Source organism: Sapajus apella, unplaced genomic scaffold (assembly GCF_009761245.1).
Source record: "Sapajus apella isolate SASKATOON/1434 unplaced genomic scaffold, GSC_monkey_1.0 scaffold115, whole genome shotgun sequence".
Taxonomy (NCBI): Eukaryota; Metazoa; Chordata; class Mammalia; order Primates; family Cebidae; genus Sapajus; species Sapajus apella.
The window spans coordinates 3,770,786-3,794,595 of NW_022437055.1; the positions used below are offsets into that span (position 1 = coordinate 3,770,786).

General features: G+C 39.8%; 1 protein-coding gene across 1 annotated transcript in view; it reads right to left on the bottom strand.

The window, feature by feature from the left end:
- GPC4 (glypican 4) overlaps nt 1–23,810 on the bottom strand; it is a 123,110-nt gene that overhangs the window by 20,768 nt on the left and 78,532 nt on the right. The window contains exons 2-3 of the mRNA XM_032260235.1: nt 21,362–21,520; nt 6,418–6,809 (exon numbers count right to left, since the gene is read on the bottom strand). Coding sequence (XP_032116126.1) covers nt 6,418–6,809; nt 21,362–21,520 — 551 coding nt within the window. The remainder of the gene's footprint in view (nt 1–6,417; nt 6,810–21,361; nt 21,521–23,810) is intronic.

The window sequence follows — 23,810 nt, forward strand, 5'->3', positions numbered from 1 at the left end:
GTCTCACTCTGTTGCCAGGCACCAGGCTGGAGTGCAGTAGCACAATCTCGGCACACTGCAACCTCCGCCTCCTGGGTTCAGGCAATTCTCCTGCCTCAGCCTCCCGAGTAGCTGGGACTACAGGCGCATGCCACCACGCCCAGCTAATTTTTGTATTTTTAGTAGAGACGGGGTTTCACCACGTTGGCCAGTATGGTCTCTATCTCTTGACCTCGTGATCCGCCCGCCTCGATCTCCCAAAGTGCTGGGATTACAGGCTTGAGCCACCGCGCCCGGCCGTGATGAGTTTTTAAACAATTTCCAGGCCAGTTTTGAATTCAACGCATATACACAAAGAAAGGAGGATGAGAAGTTCCTAATGATTCCTCTAATAATAAAATCTGAAAAGCATAACAAAATATTCATTTGGGAATATTTCTGGAAATGTTGTAGATAAAACTGAAGCTTCATAAATACTTGAAAGTGTGTCTTGTCTTTGTTTTAAATGATTAGACTCAGTTAACACTAATAAGTCAACCTCTTGAAAAGGGCTCTATTTTTGTTTTATGAGTATGTAAACTCAATTTATTCAATTTGACATCTCCTGCACTCCTCCCATCTTCACCCGTTCCCCACTCATAATGGCTTGAGTCCTATATTCCTCTTAGCCAATTCTAGATTTTAAGATTGTGAGTAAAAAAGAATATTAAGAGTTGCATACATGTCTACACTTTGCTTCTTAAAAGCTTTTTGTATTGACTATTTTTAAAATTTGTATTTATAATGATTTTGGGAAGTAGTAAAATAGTTTGTTTAATACTCTTCTAGGCTTCTCAGTTTCCCACAGGTAATTCTGAGAACAATGTCCAGAAGAATGCAACACAGGGAAGGCACAACTGCATACTTCCTTTTAACCTGGGAGGTGGGGAGATGCGAAACAAAGGCAAATAGAAATAAAGAGGGAGCAATGAAAATTGTTTTCAAAGCAGGACAGTCATTTAGACATCCCTATGGTGAGGCACTGATTTCTAATTACAGCTTCTGTAGTTTGGAGTGGGGTATAGACATAGTCCCATTATGTCAGTGTTAATTGAAACCATGAGAATGCAGCTCTCTTTGGCATAGGAGCTATTAATTTTCATAGTACATGTAACCACTTGTGCATTTCTGAAAGACCACAACAGACTTCATCCGTCCAGGCAAAACTGCTGCTACAAGCAGGTAAATAGGAAATGTATCATGAAGCATGACAAATAAAGATGGAATAATACAAAGACGTGTAGTACGAGGGTATTCTTGAACCATCTGTTACTAATTAAGGGGGCTTTGGGGAAGTTTGAATTGTAAAACTCAATGGAGTGAGCTAAAATCACTGGCGATTTGGGCCCAGAGAAACCAAAAGCAAGGCAAGTGTACTTCAACTATGAAGTGCCTTTCTCTTGAAGTAACTTAAGCTTGCCGGTGGCTAATGGCCTTGCAAAGGCTCAGTGATAATCACATCATTGCTCAACTTTTAACTGCAACCCTTTTGCTGCAAAAGTAAACTGGAAAAGCAGGGCATCCACTCATAAATAGAAAGTGGGAACATCTCTATGTATGCAAACAAGACCATGATGCTTTCCATATTTCACTTCAAAGGCCTCTTTGTAGGCCAGGCGCAGTGGCTTATGCCTATAATCCCAGCACGCTGGGAGGCAGGCGTGGGAGGATCACTAGAGGCCAGGAATTCAACACCAGTCTGGGCAACATAGTGAAACCCCCAACACACACACAAAAAAGAGAAAGAAACATTAGCTGGGTGTGGTGGTACGTGCCTGTAGTCCTAGCTACTTGGGAGGCTGAGGCAGGAGGACTGCTTGAGTCCCAGAGGTCAAAGCTGCAGTGAGCTGTGATTATGCCACTGCACTCCAGCCTGGGTAACAGAGCAAGACTCTGTGTCAAAAAAAAAAAAAAAGAAAAAAGAAAAGAAAAGAAAGAAAGAAAAAAGAAAAGAACAGGACAGAAAAAAATCTCTGCAGACGAAGTGGGTGATGATGTGGCTCTTTTCAATTAGGGAACACATCCCTTACTTTGAAAGGTCTATTTTCAGGCCCAAAGCAATTAGTTTTATTGGGCACCAAAAGAAGAAACATTCATTTCTTGGTTGTTTATATATATATATATATATATATATATATATATATATATATATATAAAACCTTACTTGGGTATCCAAACTGGTAGAGAATCTTATTTATAAATTAATCAAACGAATTTTTCAACATGTTGATTTTGAAATGTTTTTTGATAGCCAGATCCTTTATTGTCTTTCCTACACCACTGTATCTCAAGTTTTTTAACTGGTTGTCATCTTCCAAAAATTAACGTAATAAATATTTTCTCAGGTATGCAAGTATGCCTTGTGTGCTTGTATATAGATGCATTCAACAGATGGTTGATATTTATAGAATTCTTGATTCAGCACCTTTATAAACTGATTTGATGCCTATGGTCCTTATTCATTTAGATACTATAACTTAAAGGGTTTGATTTCATGTCAGTCCTTAAGTTTAGAAGCTCAGTGGTGAAGCAAAAACATTATCTTTTTTAGACATTCCCAATTGTGACCACAATACTTAAAGTAGCCACAAAACTTTATTTTCAACTAAACAATTGACAAGTTATGTTTTACTCTATGTAAACTCATCCATATTGCTCCTATTCACTGTATACCCATAAAACTACACAAGTATCTCTTAGGCTGACATGAGAATACAATGACTATATAATAGAGATCAAGCCTAAAAAAAAAATCGTTAGGGTTATATTTAGAAAGTAAATTTCTCAAGGCCGGCCACGGTGGCTCACCTGAGGTGAGGAGTCGAGACCAGCCTGACCAACTTGGAGAAACCCCATCTCTATTAAAAATAAAAAATTGGGTGCAGTGGCACATGCCTATAATCCCAGCTACTTGGGAGGCTGAGGCAGGAGAATCGCTTGAACCCAAGAGGCAGAGGTTGTGGAGAGCCGAGATTGCGCCATAGCATTCCAGGCTGGGCAACGAGAGAAACTCTGTCCCAAAAAAAAAAAAAAAAAAAGTAACTTCCTCAAAGAATTTAACAATACTAAGGTGGACAGGGCATCTTTTTCTATTAACAAAAACTCATACCAAAAGCAACAATAGAAAGTTATTATGCCTGTAATCCCAGTGTTTTGGGAAGCTGAGGTGGCAGGATCACTTGAGGCCAGGAGTTCAAGATCAGCCTGAGCAACATAGTACATGACTGTCTCTACAAAAAATAAAACATAAAAAAATAACAAAAATTACGTGATGGCACATGCCTGTGGTTCCAGCTACTTGGGAGGCTGAGGCAGCAGGATTGCCAGAGGCCAGGAGATCGAGGCTGCAGTGAGCTATGATCATGACACTGTGCTCCAGCCTGGGTGAAACGATGAGATCCTGCCTCTTTTTAAAAAGAGAGGATAAAGAAAAAGTGACTGTGACTATTTCATATTGGGTCACATATCTTTATTGCATAAGTAAGGGTGTCTGAATCTTACATATCGAAGTCAAGCTTCTTGGTTTCCCGCAGTTAATTCTGAGAACACTGTCCAGAAGAATGCAACACAGGGAAGGCCCAACTGCTACTTACCCTTACCTGGGAGGTGGGGAGACGTGAAACAAAGGCAAGCCTTTTCTAGCCTTCAATCCTCTAACTGCAATCAATTGCCTCTAAACTTTTTGGTTTGGCTACCCTTCCCATCCATGTTTACAAGTTCCAGAATCTCAGAATCTCAGTTCTCCAAGGGAGCTCCAACCTTGCAAAGTGAGGCCAACACCAAGGCAGGCTTGAGTCAGTGTCTGGCCCTTTTTCTCCAAGTCAGCACTGAACTCAAAGGGGAGAGAGTTAACATAAAGAAAGCACTTTTCAAACACTAGCAAAGAGCTCTTGACTCTCTGCCCTTCTCTTTGGCACGAGTGCACACACACACGTGCACATGCAGGCACAGATGTCCAAATCACATGGCAGTGTCCTTCTGCCCTTTCAGTGGAGGATGAACATGAGGAATTGTTGAAGGAGGGCAAATGTGCTGGGTGTACCACGATGCAAACATCTTTGATCTGGATTCACTGTGCACTATGTTAGGGACTCTGACATAAGTAGGTCCAAGATTAACAATGGTTGCTGGGGTTGGCAAAGGTTCAAGAATCAGATATTATTTCCTTAATTATAACAATCATCTCCCCACCTACCCTCAACTCTACCATCATATGCCTCAACAAATATTTGCAATTTATGATGAAAATATCAAATAAGGAGTGAAAAAAAACATACTAGAAAAAATTGTTTACTGCCAGTTGATGGCCTGGAGATGAGAGAGAGAACAACCAACATTATGTATGCAATCAGTGAACGAATCCTTATTATCACCCAATTCTAATATGAAAAACCCTATGAGCACCTATTTTTCATAATAAACCATTCTTTAGAATCTTTATCTTCACTCTGGTGAACATAAGTTTTCTCTGTAACTAGAGTCACCCATGTATCCTGGCCACTCCACGACAGACACGGTTACTTATTAACAATTACTGACACCTGGCTGGCGCAGTGGCTTATGCCTATAATCCCAGCATTTTCGGAGGCTGAGACATGCAGATCACCTGAGGTCAGGAGTTCAACACCAACCTGGACAACATGGTAAAACTCTATCTCTACTGAAAATACAAAAATTAGCTGGGTGTGGTGGCCACATGTCTGTAATCCTAGCTACTAGGGAGGCTGAGGCAGGAGAATCATCTGAGCCTGGGAGGTGGAGGTTGCAGTGAGTCAAGATCTCACCACTGCACTCAAACCTGGGTGACAGAATGAGACTGCATCTCAAAAAACAATTAGTGACACCTGTTGTCTGTGACTAATTTGTTAATAAGCACCTCTTGGTTTAGACAATAAGTGTCCTGTTGGGACAATAAATTATATGGTCACCCTAACTGTAGATGAACTGTGAGAGGCAATCAGGTGGCTATTTTCATGTCTGTAGTGCTGTCCAGTTTTTATGCTGTCCATTCTTCCAGTCCTCAAAACAACCAAATCACCTCAGCAGAATCTGCTGTCACTGTGCATCCAGGCTTTTTAGCACCGGCCTACAACTTGGCTTTCCCTTTGAGGGCCTAAAGTTGACAGCACTATCAGCCTTGAAAAGATCACTTTGCCCCAGTATATTTCTGTTTCTTCCCTGGTATCGACTTTTGGAAAGGTAGAGGTGGTAAGGTCTTAGAGAAGTTTTCAGATTTCATTTGGGGCAGGGGAGTGGCAGTGAAGGAGCAGTGGGAACCCTTTTCCCCTTGAAATCTTGCTCAGATCCCTACTGTGTGAAATCAAAGAAAGCAAAGATTCTCTGGTAGAACTGGGAGGTAAAGCCACGGTTGCATGGTCTCACCCACAAAAGACTTCCTTCTCTGTTACTTCTGCTCATGGAGGCCCTTAGAGCAAGATCCTGCTCAAGAACAGAGTCTATCAGCTGGGCACGGTGGCTCTCGCCTGTAATCCTAGCACTCTGAAAGGCCAAGGCAGATGGATCACTTGCGGACAGGAGTTCGAGACCAGCCTGGCCAACATGGTAAAACCCCGTTTCTACTGACAAATACAAAAACTTAGCCAGCTACCAGGGAGGCTGAGGAAGGAGAATCGCTTGAGCCCCAGAGGTGGAGGTTGCAGTGAGCTGAGATCCTGCCACGGCACTCTGGCCTGGGCACTTGAGCAAGAAACTGTCTCAGAAAAAAAAAAAAGAAGAAGAAGAAGAAGAAAATAAAAGAACAGAGTCTATCTAGACCAATTCATTGAATTTACCAATGAGGAAACAGATTCATTTCATCAGTTCCTGGTCAAATATTACAATTTCACTTTCTGTATTAGTAATCCTACAAATCATGAGTCAACAGCAGTATGGTACACACTAATTGCCATAGAAACCTATCTTCCAAAGAGCAGAGTACACCTCCTAACAAGGAAACACATGTTCATGGGGATTAAATGTTTTTCTAGACTGTAACCAGTAGGCTCATAGTCACACGAAACAACCAAATGTGGAGCCTGTGTGTGTATGTTTCTTTCTGTAGAAAGGAAGTAGAATAACAGCTAAAATGGGTATGGCAGTATTAACCCACTTTTAAAATGAAGATTCCTGAGTAAATATACATTTCCCCTTCTAAGAATAGCTAGAAAAGAAACCACAATAATAATGATGGGTGAAGAGTCTGATCACAGTATTGTTTAGTAACTCTAAAATGTACATGTATAAGGACAAAGTGTAGGAGAGAAGAGGTAAGAGAGGAAGAAAAGGCTGCTATTGAGCCAACAGAATTCTGGTGATTTATTTTTCTACCTTTCCCAAACGTTCTTTTAACATGAAACAAAACAAAACAGAAACAAAAACAGAGAAGACAAGAGTGCTTACCACGGAGACCTTGCTCACAACATCTCCGGCAACCGCTAAGCCTTGAGCAAAAGTACGGGCTGCTACAAATGCACGAGTAACCTGCAGCTTTAATTTGCGAGGGACATCTCCAAAGGGCTTCAGCTGCTCCGTATACTTGCTCACACATTCTAGATACTCATCTGTAAAGTGGTACTGGGAGTTCACCAGGCGGAACATCCGCTCCAGGAGGCGAGCCCAGAAGTCATTCAACATTTCTTCCAGGTTCACATTTCCCACCACGTAGTAACGCTTCAACTCTACGAAGAGATCTTTAAATAGCTCAGAATTTTGCATGTATAAATGGCCATATGTCTTCACAAACATATCATTCAGGGATTTCTCTGCATTTTCAAGTAGTTCTTTGAAGAATTCTAAAAACAAAACCAAAAAAAAAGGAAAGAGTTTTCAGTATTTAAATAACTGCTTTTCTAGTAAATTTGTAAACTGAAAAAAAAAAAAAAACAACCCACACAACTAAACTAGAAAACATGTTTGTATGTACGAAACATTTGTCAATGAAAGGAAAACTATGTCACAAAGTCACTTACATAGGTGTCTGTGAGAGGAAAATAAATGAAAATGTAAACCAACAACTTCTCAGGAGTACAACACACACGTATTCTCTCTCTCTCTCTCTCTCTGTCATAGGTGGATAAAGAAACATTGGGGGGAAAATGGGCACATTAAGCCTAAAACATGAGATTTCCCAGAATTTTTTACTTCAGAATATAAGCCAAAGTTAATTATGCCTCCTAATTGTAACCTAAGACCAGGACATGTGTTTTCAAAAGTTGTTATTTTACTTGGGCATAAATTTCTTTTTCATTTCTCCTTTTTATTTATCTATACAATCATGCACTATAGCTGCCTGGAAAATGCTTGAGGCCAAGAAACATACTCAAACGCCCCTACAAGCAAGCACGTGAGTTTTCTGAATATAAGTTCCTGGGTGTTTCTCTGAGACAGTAGTACAACTTGGGAGTATACAGTGATCTGGGTTTCTAAAGGATTCATACAATAACATCATGTGACTATTTTCAATGTTCCTTGTGTGTGTGTGCACACGCGCGAGAGAGAAGAATGCATAATGAACTTAATCATAAATACAGTATATTTCAGATCAACTTTTTGACTACCATATAGCCACAGCCTAAGTATTAGAGATTTTAATCTCTTAACTACAAATGGCAAACTAGTTTACATCTGAAGCTTTCCTCAGGAACTTCAATGAAAAAAACAAGCCAACAGTGTATCTATAACATTAATCATTCTTAAAGAATCTCTTGCCTGTTATAAAAATAAACACCTCGTGATATCAAGTTTATAAGCAGGAAATATAACAAATACCAAAGCAAAATATAAGGACCACATCAAATAAGAAACTGCCTCTGAGTAAATATGGAGCAGAAAAGAAAATATGACACCTACTTCAAAGCCAGAATATTGGCGAGCTTAAGAAAATGCAATAGTCCTACAAAACCGTTCTCTTTTCACATTGGGTGGGCAATTCAGAAAGTGGCCAGTAATTCCAAATAGCTTTTCAAAACCTGGACTGAGGAAGCTGAAGTCTTTTGCAGGGAGATATATGTGTGTGACTTTCCTGACATGCAAGGAGATTCTACACCTATGCCTCTCAGCCCCTAACTCATCATTTAGTTGTTGCTTTGAGGCCTGAGGCTGAAGTCCACAGTTTCCTCTAGTTCCAGCTTTTCAAACATTGTACATATGGTTTGTGGGTTTTTTTCTTTGCTTCTCTCTTTTTCCTTTTATCTATTTTTTTCCCTACTATTGCTTGCCTTTTATTTACTAGGCTTTCTTCAGAGAAAGAAAGGGAAATTGACTCCCTCTGCATAGTAAACAAATAGGCAGGTCAACTCAACCCCATTTTAAGTGTGCAGCCTGCCATTTTTACCAAAGTTCTCTCTCTGAAAGTGAGAGGGCAGAAAGTGCACAAAGAGTTAGGGGAACAATACAAGAAGCACACCAATCAGCTACCTGGGATGGCCTTTTATTCTTTCCAAAATCCCCTGAGTGGTTCTCAAAGTGTGGGCCTGGAACCAGCAGCATCAGCATCACCTGAGCACTTGCTATAAATGCAAATTCGCAGCCCTACCCCAGACTTACAGAATCAGAAACCCTGGAGGGTCCCTTTTGCTGGTGTTCATTCCATTTCTGCTAAGGGCACTCTCAGCACCAGCTAGGCAACTGGCTTGCCCACATGCCAAATGGCTTGGTAGATAGGCCAAAATTTTCAGCCATCTGTGATTCTGATATATCCTAAAGTTTGAGAACAACTGCTATAGCCGCTGAAACGTCTCCCATTTCACCTGTCAGTTGCAACCACCAACAACTCAGGGGCTGTGTTGAGTGTGAAGCAGTCAGGGTAAGCATTAATGTTTTAATTAAGAGAAAATGTCTTTCCAGTGAATTGCGTTTTTTAATAAATCTGTTACATTCCTAGGAATGACTTTCTTACTGTCTTGGGGAAAAATTTTCTTGTGTAGACCTCTTTCAACTAAGTGTTAACATAGATGATTAAATGTATGCAGCACTTTTCTAGAGTTCAAAATTGAGAAGGGAGCTTAAATGCCATCTGGTCCATGTTCCACACCATGCTTGAATTTTGCTAGCATCCTTGCCCAGAGGTGATTGCTCATGGAAGACATAAAAGAAGGCACATGTGGGTTGCGTTACTACATGACCAGTGTGTTGCACACATAGCTATCACATATTGGAAAAATAAAGCCTCGTCATCATTGGGAACAATATGCAAGCCTTGTGTCAAGCCAGTGCTATTAATATTTCATGACTAAAAAGAGTGGATTCCAACAGTAACCACAGGTCCTTCCTTATACTGAATTTTTATTATATTGCTCATAAAAGTGGCACACATCAGAAGAAACTAGACATTCAGAATTATTTGACTTGTGCTTTCACACTTATTTAGTAGGTAACTGTCAAAACTCACTTGCATTTTTAATGAATGTCACCTAGAGTCATTTTGGTTTTTAGGGGTGGGGTAGCGTACAGTGTGGCATTTCTAGCTTAGTTTTAATTTCAAATTTCTAATGAATGTCAAGTTTTAGCCTTTTGACAAAGTGCTGAAAGTCAAACACTAAATCACTGAACAGTTTATGGAAAAAATAAAACATTATCTTACAGTTCCTCATTCAGGTTAAGAGTTTATGGGTTGATGTAGCCATATATAACATAGCTACTTCGGAGTACAAGAGAAATGGCCTAATGAAGAGGGGACTGATTTGAAACTGACATGCCCCTGTCCAACACCCACCATGAACCATACTTTGGCTTCCACAACTCACATTATGTCTAGGAAAGTGTGTGTGTGTGTGTGTGTGTGTGTGTGTGTGTGTGTGTGTTTATACTTTAAGAGCCTAGCTTGGTACTATATGCATCCTTAATCCTAATTCATTTCATCATTCAGAAAATTTATTTTCTTTCCTTCACATTTTAAAGGACTATTTAATGTGGCTATATAAGTTGCAAATATAAAGGCCATATGAGTGAGCATGTGGTTAATAAATGCTTGAGTAATTCTATAAAACTGATATAACGAGTTAAAACGTCACAATGTAATTTCTCCAAATGGCTATGCAATTTGACAAGTATGTACTGAGTGGCTATTGTGGGCTCAAATCAAAGTACATGTTGTTTTACCATGCATCTTAACCTTCTTCCTGCCCAATCAGACCATAATGAAACTTTCTGGTAAGACAAATTTCCCCCCATCCAATTCACCTTTACTATACACTGCCACTCTCCACTTATGGTTTTATGAGAACACCAGGGATTTTTTTTAAACATCTATAAAATTGTTAATCTTTCATTACATATAACAAGTTCCTAAATATTCATCTATTTAATCTATGAGAGTCAACCAAACAAAAATCAGGGGATCCAGAAGACCTAGACTCATTTTTTTTTTGGCTGATTCTTACTAACCCTGTTACGTGAGACTATTCAACCTATGCCTTTTACCTCAAAGGGACCTCATAAGGATGGCAGACATCATTTAAATTCTAAAATCCATACCAATTAGGTACAATATCAACTAAAGCATAATAATTTGCTATTAGAAAAAAAGGGGAAAAATCCTTTTGCATCTGTTCCCCCTATTAAACTAGCAGCTCACATGTTCTTGCATAATTCTTTCATATCCCCAAGCCTCCTTCCTATTCCCATGACATTTACTTCTACAATGAGGAATGAAGCATAAATTAGCCATTCAGATCCTGTTGCACAGCCATCAATGGCAACTTCAGTAATCGCTGCAATGCTCATCTCCATTTTTTTTCAATTGTTCTCAGAACTCCTAATCAGGGTCAGATCTTAACTGTTGAAGAAGAGCTGTACAGGCCCTAGACACCTAGTAATCATTGCTCATAATCATTATGACTGAAACTAATTACAAAACATTTGGTGCCTAAGAAAGAACCAGCCAAGAGCAATGTAAACGAGGGTTCCACAACAATCAGAAGCCAAACAAATTGGAAGTTAGATCTCCCGTGCAGCAATTGCTTGTATTCATGAAAAAATGCTGCTCAGGGAATCTGTTTTAAGTAAAGCTACCAGTGTCTGAAAGAAAGTTAGGTGGTGGTTTACAAGCATTTGAAATATAGTGCCTGTGATCAGGGTTTATTTCCCCTCCAATTTTCAGTTTGAAGGCTTGGGTATATATGTTCTAAAGATAAAGCAGCTGCTACTCCTTGAACTCATGAATGGCCACTCAACACAGGGATGGAAATAAACACTGTAACATGCTATGAATCTAAAGCAGCAGGACACAGTGGGAAAAACATGATATCTCTCACTCAGGGGCTGTATGACCCCGGTTAGGCAAAAGGTCTAATCTCTCTGAGCCTCTTTTATCCCCTCCAGAAAATGGGGCTATTATCGCTCACCTCATATGGCTAATGCTTGGCATAAAGTAGATGCACAATAAACATTATTACTAATACGTGAGTTGTCACTCTTACAGTTTCTTTGTATCTACAATCATTTTTTAAAAAATCTTTAAAGACTGGTTTTTATCTTTCCTCGTAGAGTCAAACATTATCCATCTGAGGGGACATAAATGAAGCCAAAGTTGCTGGAGGTCTCCTAAGAAGACTCAAGACTTTATAAAATTGGGAGCTGTTTATCCTAAGGGAAATGCTTAATGATTCTACCTTCCAAGGTTGTGAAACATCCCAGACATCTATGAGGGTGGGAGTGACTGCTGGGTGAAAAATAGGGAATGGGGAAACCTCACCCTTGAGAAGAGAGTTTACATTAAATAAGAGAATACCATACACACCACACACATATAAAAAAATAAGAAGTAATCAGCATGTCAACACCCCCTGCCCATGTATTTCATTTGCATACGACCTTCTTTGCCAGAAGTCCACTTGGTATAAGGACTGAGCTAGGGGATTCTAAGTACGTTCCAATTCTAAAATCTAATCATTCTAAATGTAAGTAGTACTACCAATTTAACATGGAAAAAATTAAAAATGCAAAACTTTTCCATACAAAGGTTTTCTACGTAAATATCCTGTCTTTTAAAAAAGAGAAGAACATCACGAACTTCTGGAACTTCTATCCCCAGCTAATTGTCTTGCATGAAATAAACATCACAATTCTTGAAATAGGCCAAAGAACCTCCAGTTCTGCTATTAAATGCCGCATTACTCCTTTATAAATAATCAACTGGCTATTGATTAATGAACTAGAATGCATTCTAGAATTAACCCATAACCTTAAGAGATTGGGGCCCTTCTTATTCGATCCATTTGCTTGGTGCTATAAATTACCACCTGGTATTTACATTATTAGGAAGCTGCCTTTTACATATAAGGATTAATTTTCTATTACTATCAATGCTATATTTCATACCCCGGTATGGCATGCAAACATTAAGCTACTAGATCAACAAAATTACTGGAAAAGGAAGCCTCCTTGTAAATGCTACAAATCATACCTTTCAAACTGCTAAGAAAATTTAAACAGTTAAACCCATTGATTCCTTCACCCAAGATCAAGTCATTAATGAAGAACAGCAAACATAAGCATTTAAAAATGTAGGGAAAAAAGGAGAAGCCGCGAGCATTTTACTGACAACCTGAAACTTTGGTTTATGACTATCTCCTCCTGTCTTGCCTTTTTGATAAAGTCTATGTTTTGCTTTTTTATTAAACAGGCATTTTTCTCGAGCATGGCATAATCTCACTCCTCAACAATCCTGCTAAGTCACAGTATACCAAAAGATTGTATACTCAACTTATGTTTATCAACCGATGGCAAATCAATATGCTGCTCCTTGGCCAGGTACAGCAGCTCACACCTGTAATCCCAACACTTTAGAAGGCCAAGGTGGGAGGACTGCTTGAAGCCAGGTGTTTGAGATCAGCCTGGGAATTGGGACCCCATCTCTACAAAAATTAAAAAATTTTTAAACTTAGCCAGGCATGGTGCTGCATGTCTGTAGTCCTAGCTACCAGGGAGGCTGAGGTGGGAGAATTGCTTAAGCCCAGGAGTTCAAGGCTGCCGTGAACTATCATCACACAACTGCACTCCAGCCTGGGCAAGAGTGAGACCCTAACTCTAAGAGGGGGGAAAAAAAAAAACCAGGCTGCTCCTTGGTGGACAGGCCAATCACCAGCTGTAGCTCTTATTAGGAGCTATTAGCATATCACAGAGTACCGGGGACTCTGCCAAAATAAGATCAGCCTTTCCTCCCAAAGTTGCTTTTATTCATGAATGCATTTTGAATGCTAAGGCTCCAAGGAAATAAGTACAATGTTTACTCATGGCCCCCGTCTTTGGCTAACGTGGCCAGGGACACAGGCTCAGTATTGTAAGGTCCCTTTTGCTGGGCATCATTCCATTTCTACTAAGGGCACTCTCAGCACCAGCTAGGCAGGTGGCTTTAGCATGCCCAGAGTTCTGTGCATTCAGAAATGCCCAGAGAAGGCTTCAGGCACATACAAGTAAGCTAGGAAGCTGCAGCAGCCATTGCAAGTGCTCCATGTACTACTAACCTCTATGTGGATCAGTGAATCAGTCAGAGAGGTACCATATGGCTTCATATTATGAGGTACACACCTCATAATAGAGTCCGTCTGTTAATAATCTAATGTCAAGAGAAAAATCAGGCTGGGCACACTGGCTCACGCCTGTAATCCCAGCACTTTGAGAGCCCGAGGTGTGCAGATCACCTCAGGTCAGGAGTTCGAGACCAGCCTGGCCAATATGGTGAAACCCTGTCTCTACTAAAAATACAAAAATTAGCCAGGTGTGGTGGCATGTGCCTGCAGTCCCAGCTACTTGGGCAGCTGAGGCACGAGAATCACTTGAACCTGGGAGGGAGAGGTTGCAGTGAGCAGCTGAGATCAAGCCACTGCACCCCAGCCTGGCCAACAGAATGAGACTCTGTCTCAAAAAAAAAAAAAAAAAAAAAGGGCGGGGGGGAGAGAGAAAAAAATTAGAACACAAAATAGCAAATCATTATGATACCAATTTGCATATATGTATATGTATTATCTATGTACGCAAAAAGATGAGGTAAATACTGGGGTGACGGTTGGGTGCTGGGGATCAAGGGTAATTTTTTTCATTCTATCTTTCTTGATTTTGTTTCCCCAGATCTTTCAGTGACATTTTATAATCAGAAAGGTGATATACCTTCATGCTTTCAAAGGTAACTTTATTTCCCTTTATTCCCTTTACTCTATTTAATTGATGGAGGCTTTGATATATTTTTCTGCTTTTCCAAAATGTCCACAGTGAGCGCTGTAATACTAAATAAAAAAGAAAAACATTATTTTTAAAACTTCACCAAAGCAGTTCTCATAATTTTCATACAGACATATTTAATTTTTTTCCTAAAAAGTATTCCTCATTGTAGCAACTTGAAAAATCTGCAAAGGTATGAAGAAAATATAAATTACCCATAATCCTCACTGCTAAAAGGCAGTAACAATGACTTATCAAATTTTCTTCCTGCCTTTTTCCTATGAAAATACATGTGGTCACATGGTTGAAATAAAAATGTATTTACACCCTGTTCTTATGTAACACTATATGGTTAGTATTTTCGATGTGATTAAAATTTCTTCAGAAGCATCGGTTTTTTTTTTTTTTTTTGAGACAGAGTCTTGCTCTGTCACCCAGGCTGGAGTGCAGTGGTGCGATCTCGAATCACTGCAACCTCTGCCTCCCGGGTTTAACCGATTCTCCTGCCTCAGCCTCCCGAGTAGCTGGGATTATAGGCATAGTATGCCACCACACCCGGCTAATTTTTGTATTTTAGTACAGATGGGGTTTCACCATGTTGGCCAGGCTGATCTCAAACTCCTGACCTCAAGTGATCCACCTGTTTTGGTCTCCCAAACTGCTAGGATGACAGGCATGAGCCTGGCAGAAGCATTCTTTTTAATGACTGCATACAATGACACCAAGTGGATGGAGCACAATAGAATCATTGTGGTGCATATAGGCTTATTTCCAATTTCTTACTACCAGAAATAATGCTGTGATGAACATCCTATTAACATAGTACATACGTGTTTATGCAGATCTGTTTTTCCCTGGGATACACACCCAGAAATGGAATTACTAAATGAAAGAGTATGAACATATTCAAAACTGCTGACACATTGCCAAATCTATCTGCAGAAAGGGTGTGTCCATGTTCCATCCTTGCTGTTAGGTTCATATTTATTATAAGAGTTTCCATTGCTCTGGTAATTTTTTCAAGAGAGAGGGTGATGAAGATGGGTGTGGACAATGAACAAGAAAGGGCTGAAGCCTGTCTGGATAGGGAATTCTCTCAGTCAATTAGTTGGAGTCAGTGCTAGATCAACTAAGTCCTGTTCTTTGCCTGGACAGACAGACACACAGAAGTAGAGCAAGCAATGATGAACAGCATTTCAAACTCCCAGGCCCAAAGAGCAATGAACCAACAGAGTTGATAAAAGCAGTTCATCTGAAGCTCTTCTATGCATTTACTTCCCTCCAGACAGATCCATTGCTTCTTGCTAATGTCATGCCTTCTGAAGAAGTCAAAGCTAATTAGGAGAGGCCCAAAGTTAATGTGCTTTGGGCTCTGTAGAAGCTGTACAAGCATTTTCAATCCCATGAGATAGCCAATGCTAGAGCCACAATTGGTCACACTTCAGAAAACAACTCAAAAGGCAGAAAACCTTTGTCAATAGAGAAATGTGTGCATTTTGTCTGAGCTCTTGATTTGATTACAGTAGGTTGGCAGTGCCTCATTCTGGTCAAGTTTCACAGAGATTGTAAAAGAATTAGCAAAAGTAGCCAGCTTTTTAGTCTCTTTCATATGGAAGGAAAATAAAATAGAATCATGAAGGAAAGAGTAGCAGTGCTTTCAAACTAAATCAACGACCACTGGCATAATCTGGAAGGAACACTACCTTTGCAGGAAGGCCAGGAGGTCTCATGTCTTTCTCTGTACTTTTCTCTCTACCTTTCATAGGCTACTCAGACTATGAAATGTTGCCTGCTGTACTGTAGCACAGATCTTAGAAAGTAATGAATTTTTTTAATGTCTTAATGAAATGTGAGGTGAGGATTAAAAACCAATCAAGTTATATATTAGGCTGTACATTTCTATGACACACTTGCTTCGAGGATGTTTTAGACTTTTTTCAACCTAAAACCCTCTCAGATGGATCTTTAGTCAGTAAGTGTGGCTGGATAAATGATAATTATCTATATAGGTGGAAAATAAAGTCAGGGGTGAGGAAATTCCAGAAATTTCAGCTTAGTCAATGGCCATGAAGCTTAGCTGGACATATCTGTCTTTTACGGTGAGTGGACAGCTCGCTTCCACTGAGGTCATGCCTCTCATGGGCCTATAAATTCTAATGCCTCCCACTCACTGAGCTTCTACACTGGTTAATGGCTAATATGAACTACAGAAAATTTGCAGTCAGTGATTAAAACACAGATTCGGCTAAGTCTGAAGAGTGCTTTGTGCCCTGCCTCTGTGAAGTGATAGGAAACAAGGGGCCTTAGGGCTTCAGGGAAGGGTAGCTGCTTGGTTTACACTTGGCCCATGCAGATAGATGGGACAGACAATTATTTCTTTCATGTGCGTTTTAAGCTAATTCAGAAAATTTCTACTATTCAAGTTAACAAGCTTCAGGCTCATGGGAGGGTTTTTCAAAGACCTGGTGAAAGTAGCTGCGAGTTAAAAAATGATAGAGGGAAAATAGAGGGTACCATACAGACGGCTAATTAACATCTTGTAAGGCCTTTCACTAAAGCAGCTGGTCTAGTCACATGTTTAAAAGATTCACAGAATTGGTAGAATTGAAAGGGTTTTAGAGAGCATCTAGCTCAACCCCCTCATTTTATGGATGGGAAAACTGAGACTCAGTTAATTGCCACAGGTCACAGTCACAGTGGGTTCACTGCAGAACTAGGATAATTCCCTGTGTACTGCCTCCCATCCAAAGTTCCAAATTTTGCTCTAAAAATGACAAATTAACGGAGTTTTCCCAATAGATTAGCATCAGACAACATCCATTTCCTTAGTTCTTTAAACATGCAAAATATCTACAGTTTGATATAGGCAGTTACGTAGCAATATTACTTCATAGGTATAACATTTTTACTATGAAATTCAGAAATACATTTAATATGGCAGCTCTAATCACTTTAACCTATTTGGGTTTTTAACTACGCTTCTTTTAAAAACAACTATTTTCTCACAAAATGCCAGGCATTTGGGGGTGGGTCTTTACGCTGTGGTCCCAAAACACGGATTATGCCCCACTTCTAATTCTTTTCCCTTTGCCAAGCAATTTTCCCTAACTTCCTCCTGAATTAAGTATGTGATTAGCATATTCATGAGAGGACTGATTCAGCTATGTTAATTAGCAGCTCTACTATCAAAAAAATTCCCAGAATTGGCCAAGAGGGGGAGCAGCTAGCTCTGTCACTACCACGATCTGGCTCTATGTCGCCAGCAAATAGCTGATTTCTGGTATTAAACATCCTAAGTTTAAAAAGTAGGTTTAAAAAAAAATACAGCATAGAAAAACACAGAGGCCAGTCTTTAAATTCAGTAATACATATTTAAAATATGGGAAACCTGATAACCTTAGAGGGGGAGGAAGTGTTCTCTTGTATTTCACCGAAGTCTGAACACACACACACACACACACACACACACACACACACACACACACACACACACACACACACGTTTGTATCTTAAAAACTGATATAGACTGTACAGTCTCCTGAGATGTGCAAACAACAGAAAATTAAGCGTACAGAACAAAAAAGGCCTTAGAGGTAAGGGAACTGGAGAAGAGACTCATCCCTCAAATCCAATGACTCCAAAAATGCCAGAGCTGACACCAGAACCCTGATCAGGGTCAATCGAGGAAGAATTACGAAAAACTGGGACAATGGGATGATTTCCGGTAACAGAAGGCTAACTCTCTACAAGCTCCCAAACTTTATTTTTGTTGAAAAGTTTATTTTCTAAAATGTAATTGTTTCTTCCTTAAAAGAAGTATTATCTCACAGACGTAGACAGGTTTTGATGATAGATGAAGTTGTCTGGAGTCAAGATCACCACTTTGAATTTACACTGTAAGCTTGGAGATGACAAAAGGTGCTCCTTTGAAGTTGCTTGACCCAAAATGTTTCCATGTGTCCTTTTACTATTTCCTTACGATATGTCCCCAGCTGTCTCTGTGCAATCTCACTGCTCCATCTTGGTTCCCGTTCCCTACCACCATCTTTTTAGTCTGTCCAACTTTCTCTCTTCCATTCACACCAATGATCCAGGGTTTAGCTATTATAAGGGTTTGGATACTTCTTTGACCAAAGCACCCACCCTTGAATTTCTGAGAGTCAAGATATATTCTATAGCCTGTTAATCAATGCCCTTGGATTGTCAGGCCTTAAAAAGTACTGGCAAGTCCTAATCGACAGCCTTAAAAATTAGTTAATCATCACAGGGCGTGGTGGCTCATGCCTATAATCCCAGTACTTTGGGAGGCCAAGGCAGGTGGATCACCTGAGGTCAGGAGTCCGAGACCAGCCTGGCCAACATGGTGAAATCCCATCTCTACTAAAAATACAAAAATTAGCCGGGCGTGGTTGTGTGCACGTGTAATCCCAGCTACTTGAGAGGCTGAGACAGGAGAATTGCTTGAACCCAGGAGGTGGAGGTTGCAGTGAGCCGAGATCGTGACACTGCACTCCAGCCTGGGCAACAGAGCAAGACTCCACCTTAAAAAAAAAAAAAAAAAAAAAAGTCAATCAATGCAGCACCCACTAGGGGACTATGATTTGCTGGGTCAACTGAGGTTATGGCATATAAAATTAAAATTATCTAATCGTTTCTTTAACCTAACTTGGAGAGAATATGCAAAGTATTCTGGCATTCCAGTATTCCAGCATTTCAGTATACTCATCTCCAGATCAAATGCATTTCAGCTACTACCTCTTAAAAAAGAAAACTTTTATCTATGTTCCCTAACTTTATTGACTATGCCATATTTTATATTATTTTATTTATTTATTTTGAGACAGGGTCTTGCACTGTCGCCTAGGCTGGAATTCAGTGGCACAATCTTGGCTCACTGAAGCCTTGAACTCCCAGGCTCAAGTGATCCTCTCCACCTCACCCTCCCAGGTAGCTGGGACCGTAGACACACACCATCACTCCTGGCTAATTTTCGTGTTTCTAGTAGACACGGGGTTTCGCCATGTTGCTCAGACTGGTCTTGAACTCCTGGGCCCAAGCAATCTGTCCACCTTGGCCTCCCAAAGTGCTGGGATTACAGGCATGAGCCATCACACCCAGCCTATGCCATATTTTAATTTTAAGTCAGAAAAAACAAACTGGAGTTTCATAAACATTAATGTGTTGAAACTGATAAAGGCATAGTGTTAACATATTTATTGAATGTGAAGTCTGGTAGGGAAGAGCAAGAAAAACTGTTTTTCTATCCTTTTTAAAAAAACATATGTTAACACTTACTGATAAAGTTTCTCTGTATGGTTTAAGGGGGGGAAGAAAAACTACACATTGGACTCATACGAGTAGTGCTATAAAACCATGGGGAGCGAGAAGGGAAAAGAATAGCTAAACCAGCAGGCCCATAGGCAATGACTATGGGCTCCATGCCAGAAAGATACAAATCTAACGAAGAAATGAGGTGACTTGCAGTAGAAGGCCTTGGAACTTGGAAACAACTTTATCTCCACTACATCGTGCTGCCAACAGGAGAGTTATTTCTAAAGAGCAGAATTTTTTTCCTTCTAAATTCCATTATGAAGCCCCTAAGTGGTGATTTTCAAATATCAGCATCTTATGTTTTCAAAGATGACCATTTAATTATCTTTCTAAGTTTTCTCCCCAAAGTAAAATAAAAGGCTTAGGTTATTATCTTGAATGAGAAATGCCATAGTCAAGAAAACATCATTCTTTTCAATAATAATTCAGTGATCAGGAGAGACAGGGAGGACTAATGATATATTTTGCCAGTAATACCCATTTTCACATGGTGTTAACACACTGTTAAATACTCTTAACAGTTACAGCATATATGTAGGGGAATATGGGTAATAAGACGAATATACAGATATCTAAATTGTCCCCATTCATCCAGGGAAACGAGATAGAACTAAGTCACAATTTTGCATACAATGTGTTTCAAAAAATAGGTAGGATCAATAGTATACCACATAGACAGCGTTTTAGTTCAACTACGTTATAAATTAAATGTGCTTTTGTGGTCTTGCCTGGGAACCTAACTAACACTTATTAAATTGGCTATAAGTTTGAAATAACAAATCTCAAAGCCAACATTTGAAATACAACCTGTTCTTTAACTGAGGACTGCCTTATCAGTTATATCAAGTCTAATTTAATCTAACTTTCTTGCCATGGTAACAAGTGCTTTGCAGAAATACTCAGAGACATTTCATATCTAGAAAATTTGTCTTGTACTTTTCACCACACATAATGTCAAGAAAAGCATGTTCCAAAGGTACTATGTAATTAGAATGGCCTTTAAAACAGGCACAAAGGAAATCATTTCTCTTAAAACTAAATCTACTTCATAACAATCTTCAAACTGAGTGAACAGCACCAAGTAAAAGAATTCTGAGGTGTTTTGGACTCCATATTCTTTTTAAAGTCTGTTATCTGTGCCATTGTTCAGAAAGGATCAAAGTACACTCTCAATTAGCTCATATTGGCTATTTCTTCAATATTAAGAGAAAGTGTGCCTGTGAGAACTCATGTCTGGCACAGGTGATTAGAACGGGTTCTATCACAGCTTTCACATGGAAAGACTATGCCAGAGCTTCGGCTAATGTGAGGCTGAGGGTGGAGCCCAGCTTAATGAAGACTATAGTAAAATAGCTACTTTTAGGTCTCTGTTGCATGGAAACTCAAGAACTTTAATCCTATCTGTGTTCTGCAAAACTTCTAGGAATTCTAGTTGTCTTTGGGGATCCATTTTGAAATTTAATTTGAAGTCCAGCATCTGTAAATTATCTTTGGCTCTTTTGACTAAGACAGTTTTCAGATGCCTGCTTTTTATTAGGAAGTCTCTTTTTTTTTTAAGGGACTTGCGTCAACAACACTATTCTGTGTTCACCCAAGAAAATAAATGAAAGCATTTAAGTTAAAATAATCTATTTTTTGGCTCCTTGTGACCATATTTCCATAATGCCTACCATACAGATTCCAGTGCATCTGGAAGTGTTCTAGCCATAAGGCTACAGGGCTAACTTGTCTCTGGTATCCAACAAGGACAACATCTCGGGAGAAAAACTTAAGCACTGAAGGAGCAGAGGAGCTGCGAAAATGCTACAGTACAGACTTAACTGTCGGCTCTTACATATGACTTGAATAACATACCATCAAACTTCTTGTAACGTGAAGCAAAGACAGCTTGCAAATGATCGCACTGTTCACTGACCACACTTTTGAAATCCTCTTTACTTTGCAGGCTGTACTTCTCCTCCATCTCTTCAGAGCAGCAGGTAGAACCCTGGGGACAGATCTTCAAATGATCACCTGCAAGATATAAAGTAGGACAGTCAATGTCTATCATCATTCATCAAGTCCAAGAGGGAAGGGTTTAATTTAGGTTCACATACACTGATCATTTCAACCTGTGAGGCTCCTGCAAAGGCCCAGGCATCATGTATATCTAACAAGTTTCAGGAAGCCTAAAAATATTCATTCCCTTTTTGAGAAAATAAAATAATAAAGCCCTCTCCAAAAAGCAAAAGAAATTTTCAGTCAGGGAGATGGCTAAACCATAGGGAAAATAGGTGTAGTCAATAAACAAAATAGTATTCCATGTCAACTGAAGTCTCTTTTATAAATTCCCAGAGATTCTCAGATTCTATGCTAAATACTGCAGAAATGATGCAAACGAGACATAGTTTTTCCATATTTGGGAGGTGACACTCCAAGAGAGATTGTCCTTAATGATGAATGATTTATAAAATATGTAACAACAGCCAAAAACTGAGCAAATATATGTGCAATAGTTATACTGTGGGGAAACAAAGGGATTTCTGCATTTCAAGGGTTGTCAGCAAAGAGGAAACTATGGAGGTTCATACTGGATAATCTGAGCCTATGATAAATCACAAAGGGGTGATGGTAATCCTCAATCTTCAATTTTTTTTATCTACTATATTCTGTGCAGATGTCAGAGACTATATCTACCCCATGATTCTGTTCACATAGTATCATCCCAGTATAGACCAACAACTTCTAATAAACATCTTTATGTAGTGATGCAGCCCCGAGTCAAGGGAAAAGCCAAAGACACATCACTCCACAGTAGCCCAACCCACGAAGTATCTCCCTCCCTTATACCAACTGCATTTGGCTTGTAGTTTGGAGGTGATGGTTGGGCGGGGTTTTTTCCTACATGCCCCAGAGCTTCCCCCTTGTTCTCCTCTGTCACAGAACAAAAATTGTGATTTGAAGAGATAATGCCTCTTCCCTCATAATGACCATGAGATGCAATGCCACTCAAAAATAAGCCCCACTAGCTACTATCACTTCAGTCTCTCCAATATTAATTGGTGTGGTATAATTTTGTACATATGTTACGTATGTTTGCAAGGATTCACTTTTACTGTTTCTTCTGCTATTGCTGTCCATTTTCTATGTAAATCAAAAGGGGTCTGAAAAGAGAGATGATCTCAGGAATGAGTATATGTCTTCAATAGACATGTGAACCTGTCAATGGTAAGTGTGCCCAATAACAAAGGGAGGGGGAATAAAAAGCTAATCATTCAAACAACACTAATCATGGAAAACAAAATGGTCCATGAGCTGGCCATTGCTGCTTCCTGGCCATGTGTACTTACAGGAAACAGGTCTTCACCTAATGGAGATACCAAAGCAGCTTTAGGGTAGCAGGGTATTTCAGATAAAATTGAGCTGGCAATTTATTTGACTAACACTAGATTGTCAACTGTGCATATGCAAATAATTATATAATCATACATGTTCTGATCATTCTTCCTTCCTGGCAATTAAAAAGTAGGGAGAGTGTTACTGCCCAAGAAAAGGGGAGTATGCAGCATTAAAGGACTATGTAAGGAAGGCAGAAAGGGCAACAATCTTCAAATAACTTCCCCATCCAGAAACTGCTAAAAGTTTCTTTTGGCATTTCTGAAAACCTTGGTCAACAGATAATTCTATTAACAGGGAAAAAAAAAGGTTTTGAGTTTAGAGCCATGAGGTTGCAGAATATCTTAGATCTCATTAGTGACAGAAGAGGGGTTGCTAAGGCTGGGTTTTATGGAAACACCTTTGTTACAACCAAAAACAGAACTCCCTCTTCATGGACTTAACAAGTTCACAGCAGGCTTTTGGTACTGGGACACATAATTAACACAGAGAGATTCAGTAGTCTCCCGGTTTCAGGGTTGATGTAAGGGTTCCCTTCCATTACAGTCTTAACACATAAAACAATATGAAGGTCCCAAAATAGTACAGTGCTGTTGCTGTATTAAATAATACATATTAGCCGGGCGCGGTGGCTCAAGCCTGTAATCCCAGCACTTTGGGAGGCTGAGGCGGGTGGATCATGAGGTCAAGAGATGGAGACCATCCTGGTCAACATGGTGAAACCCGGTCTCTACTAAAAATACAAAAAATTAGCTGGGCATGGTGGTGCGTGCCTGTAATCCCAGCTACTCAGGAGGCTGAGGCAGGAGAATTGCCTGAACCCAGGAGGCGGAGGTTGTGGTGAGCCGAGATCGCGCCATTGCACTCCAGCCTGGGTAACATGAGTGAAACTCCGTCTCAAAATAAATAAATAAATAAATAAATAACA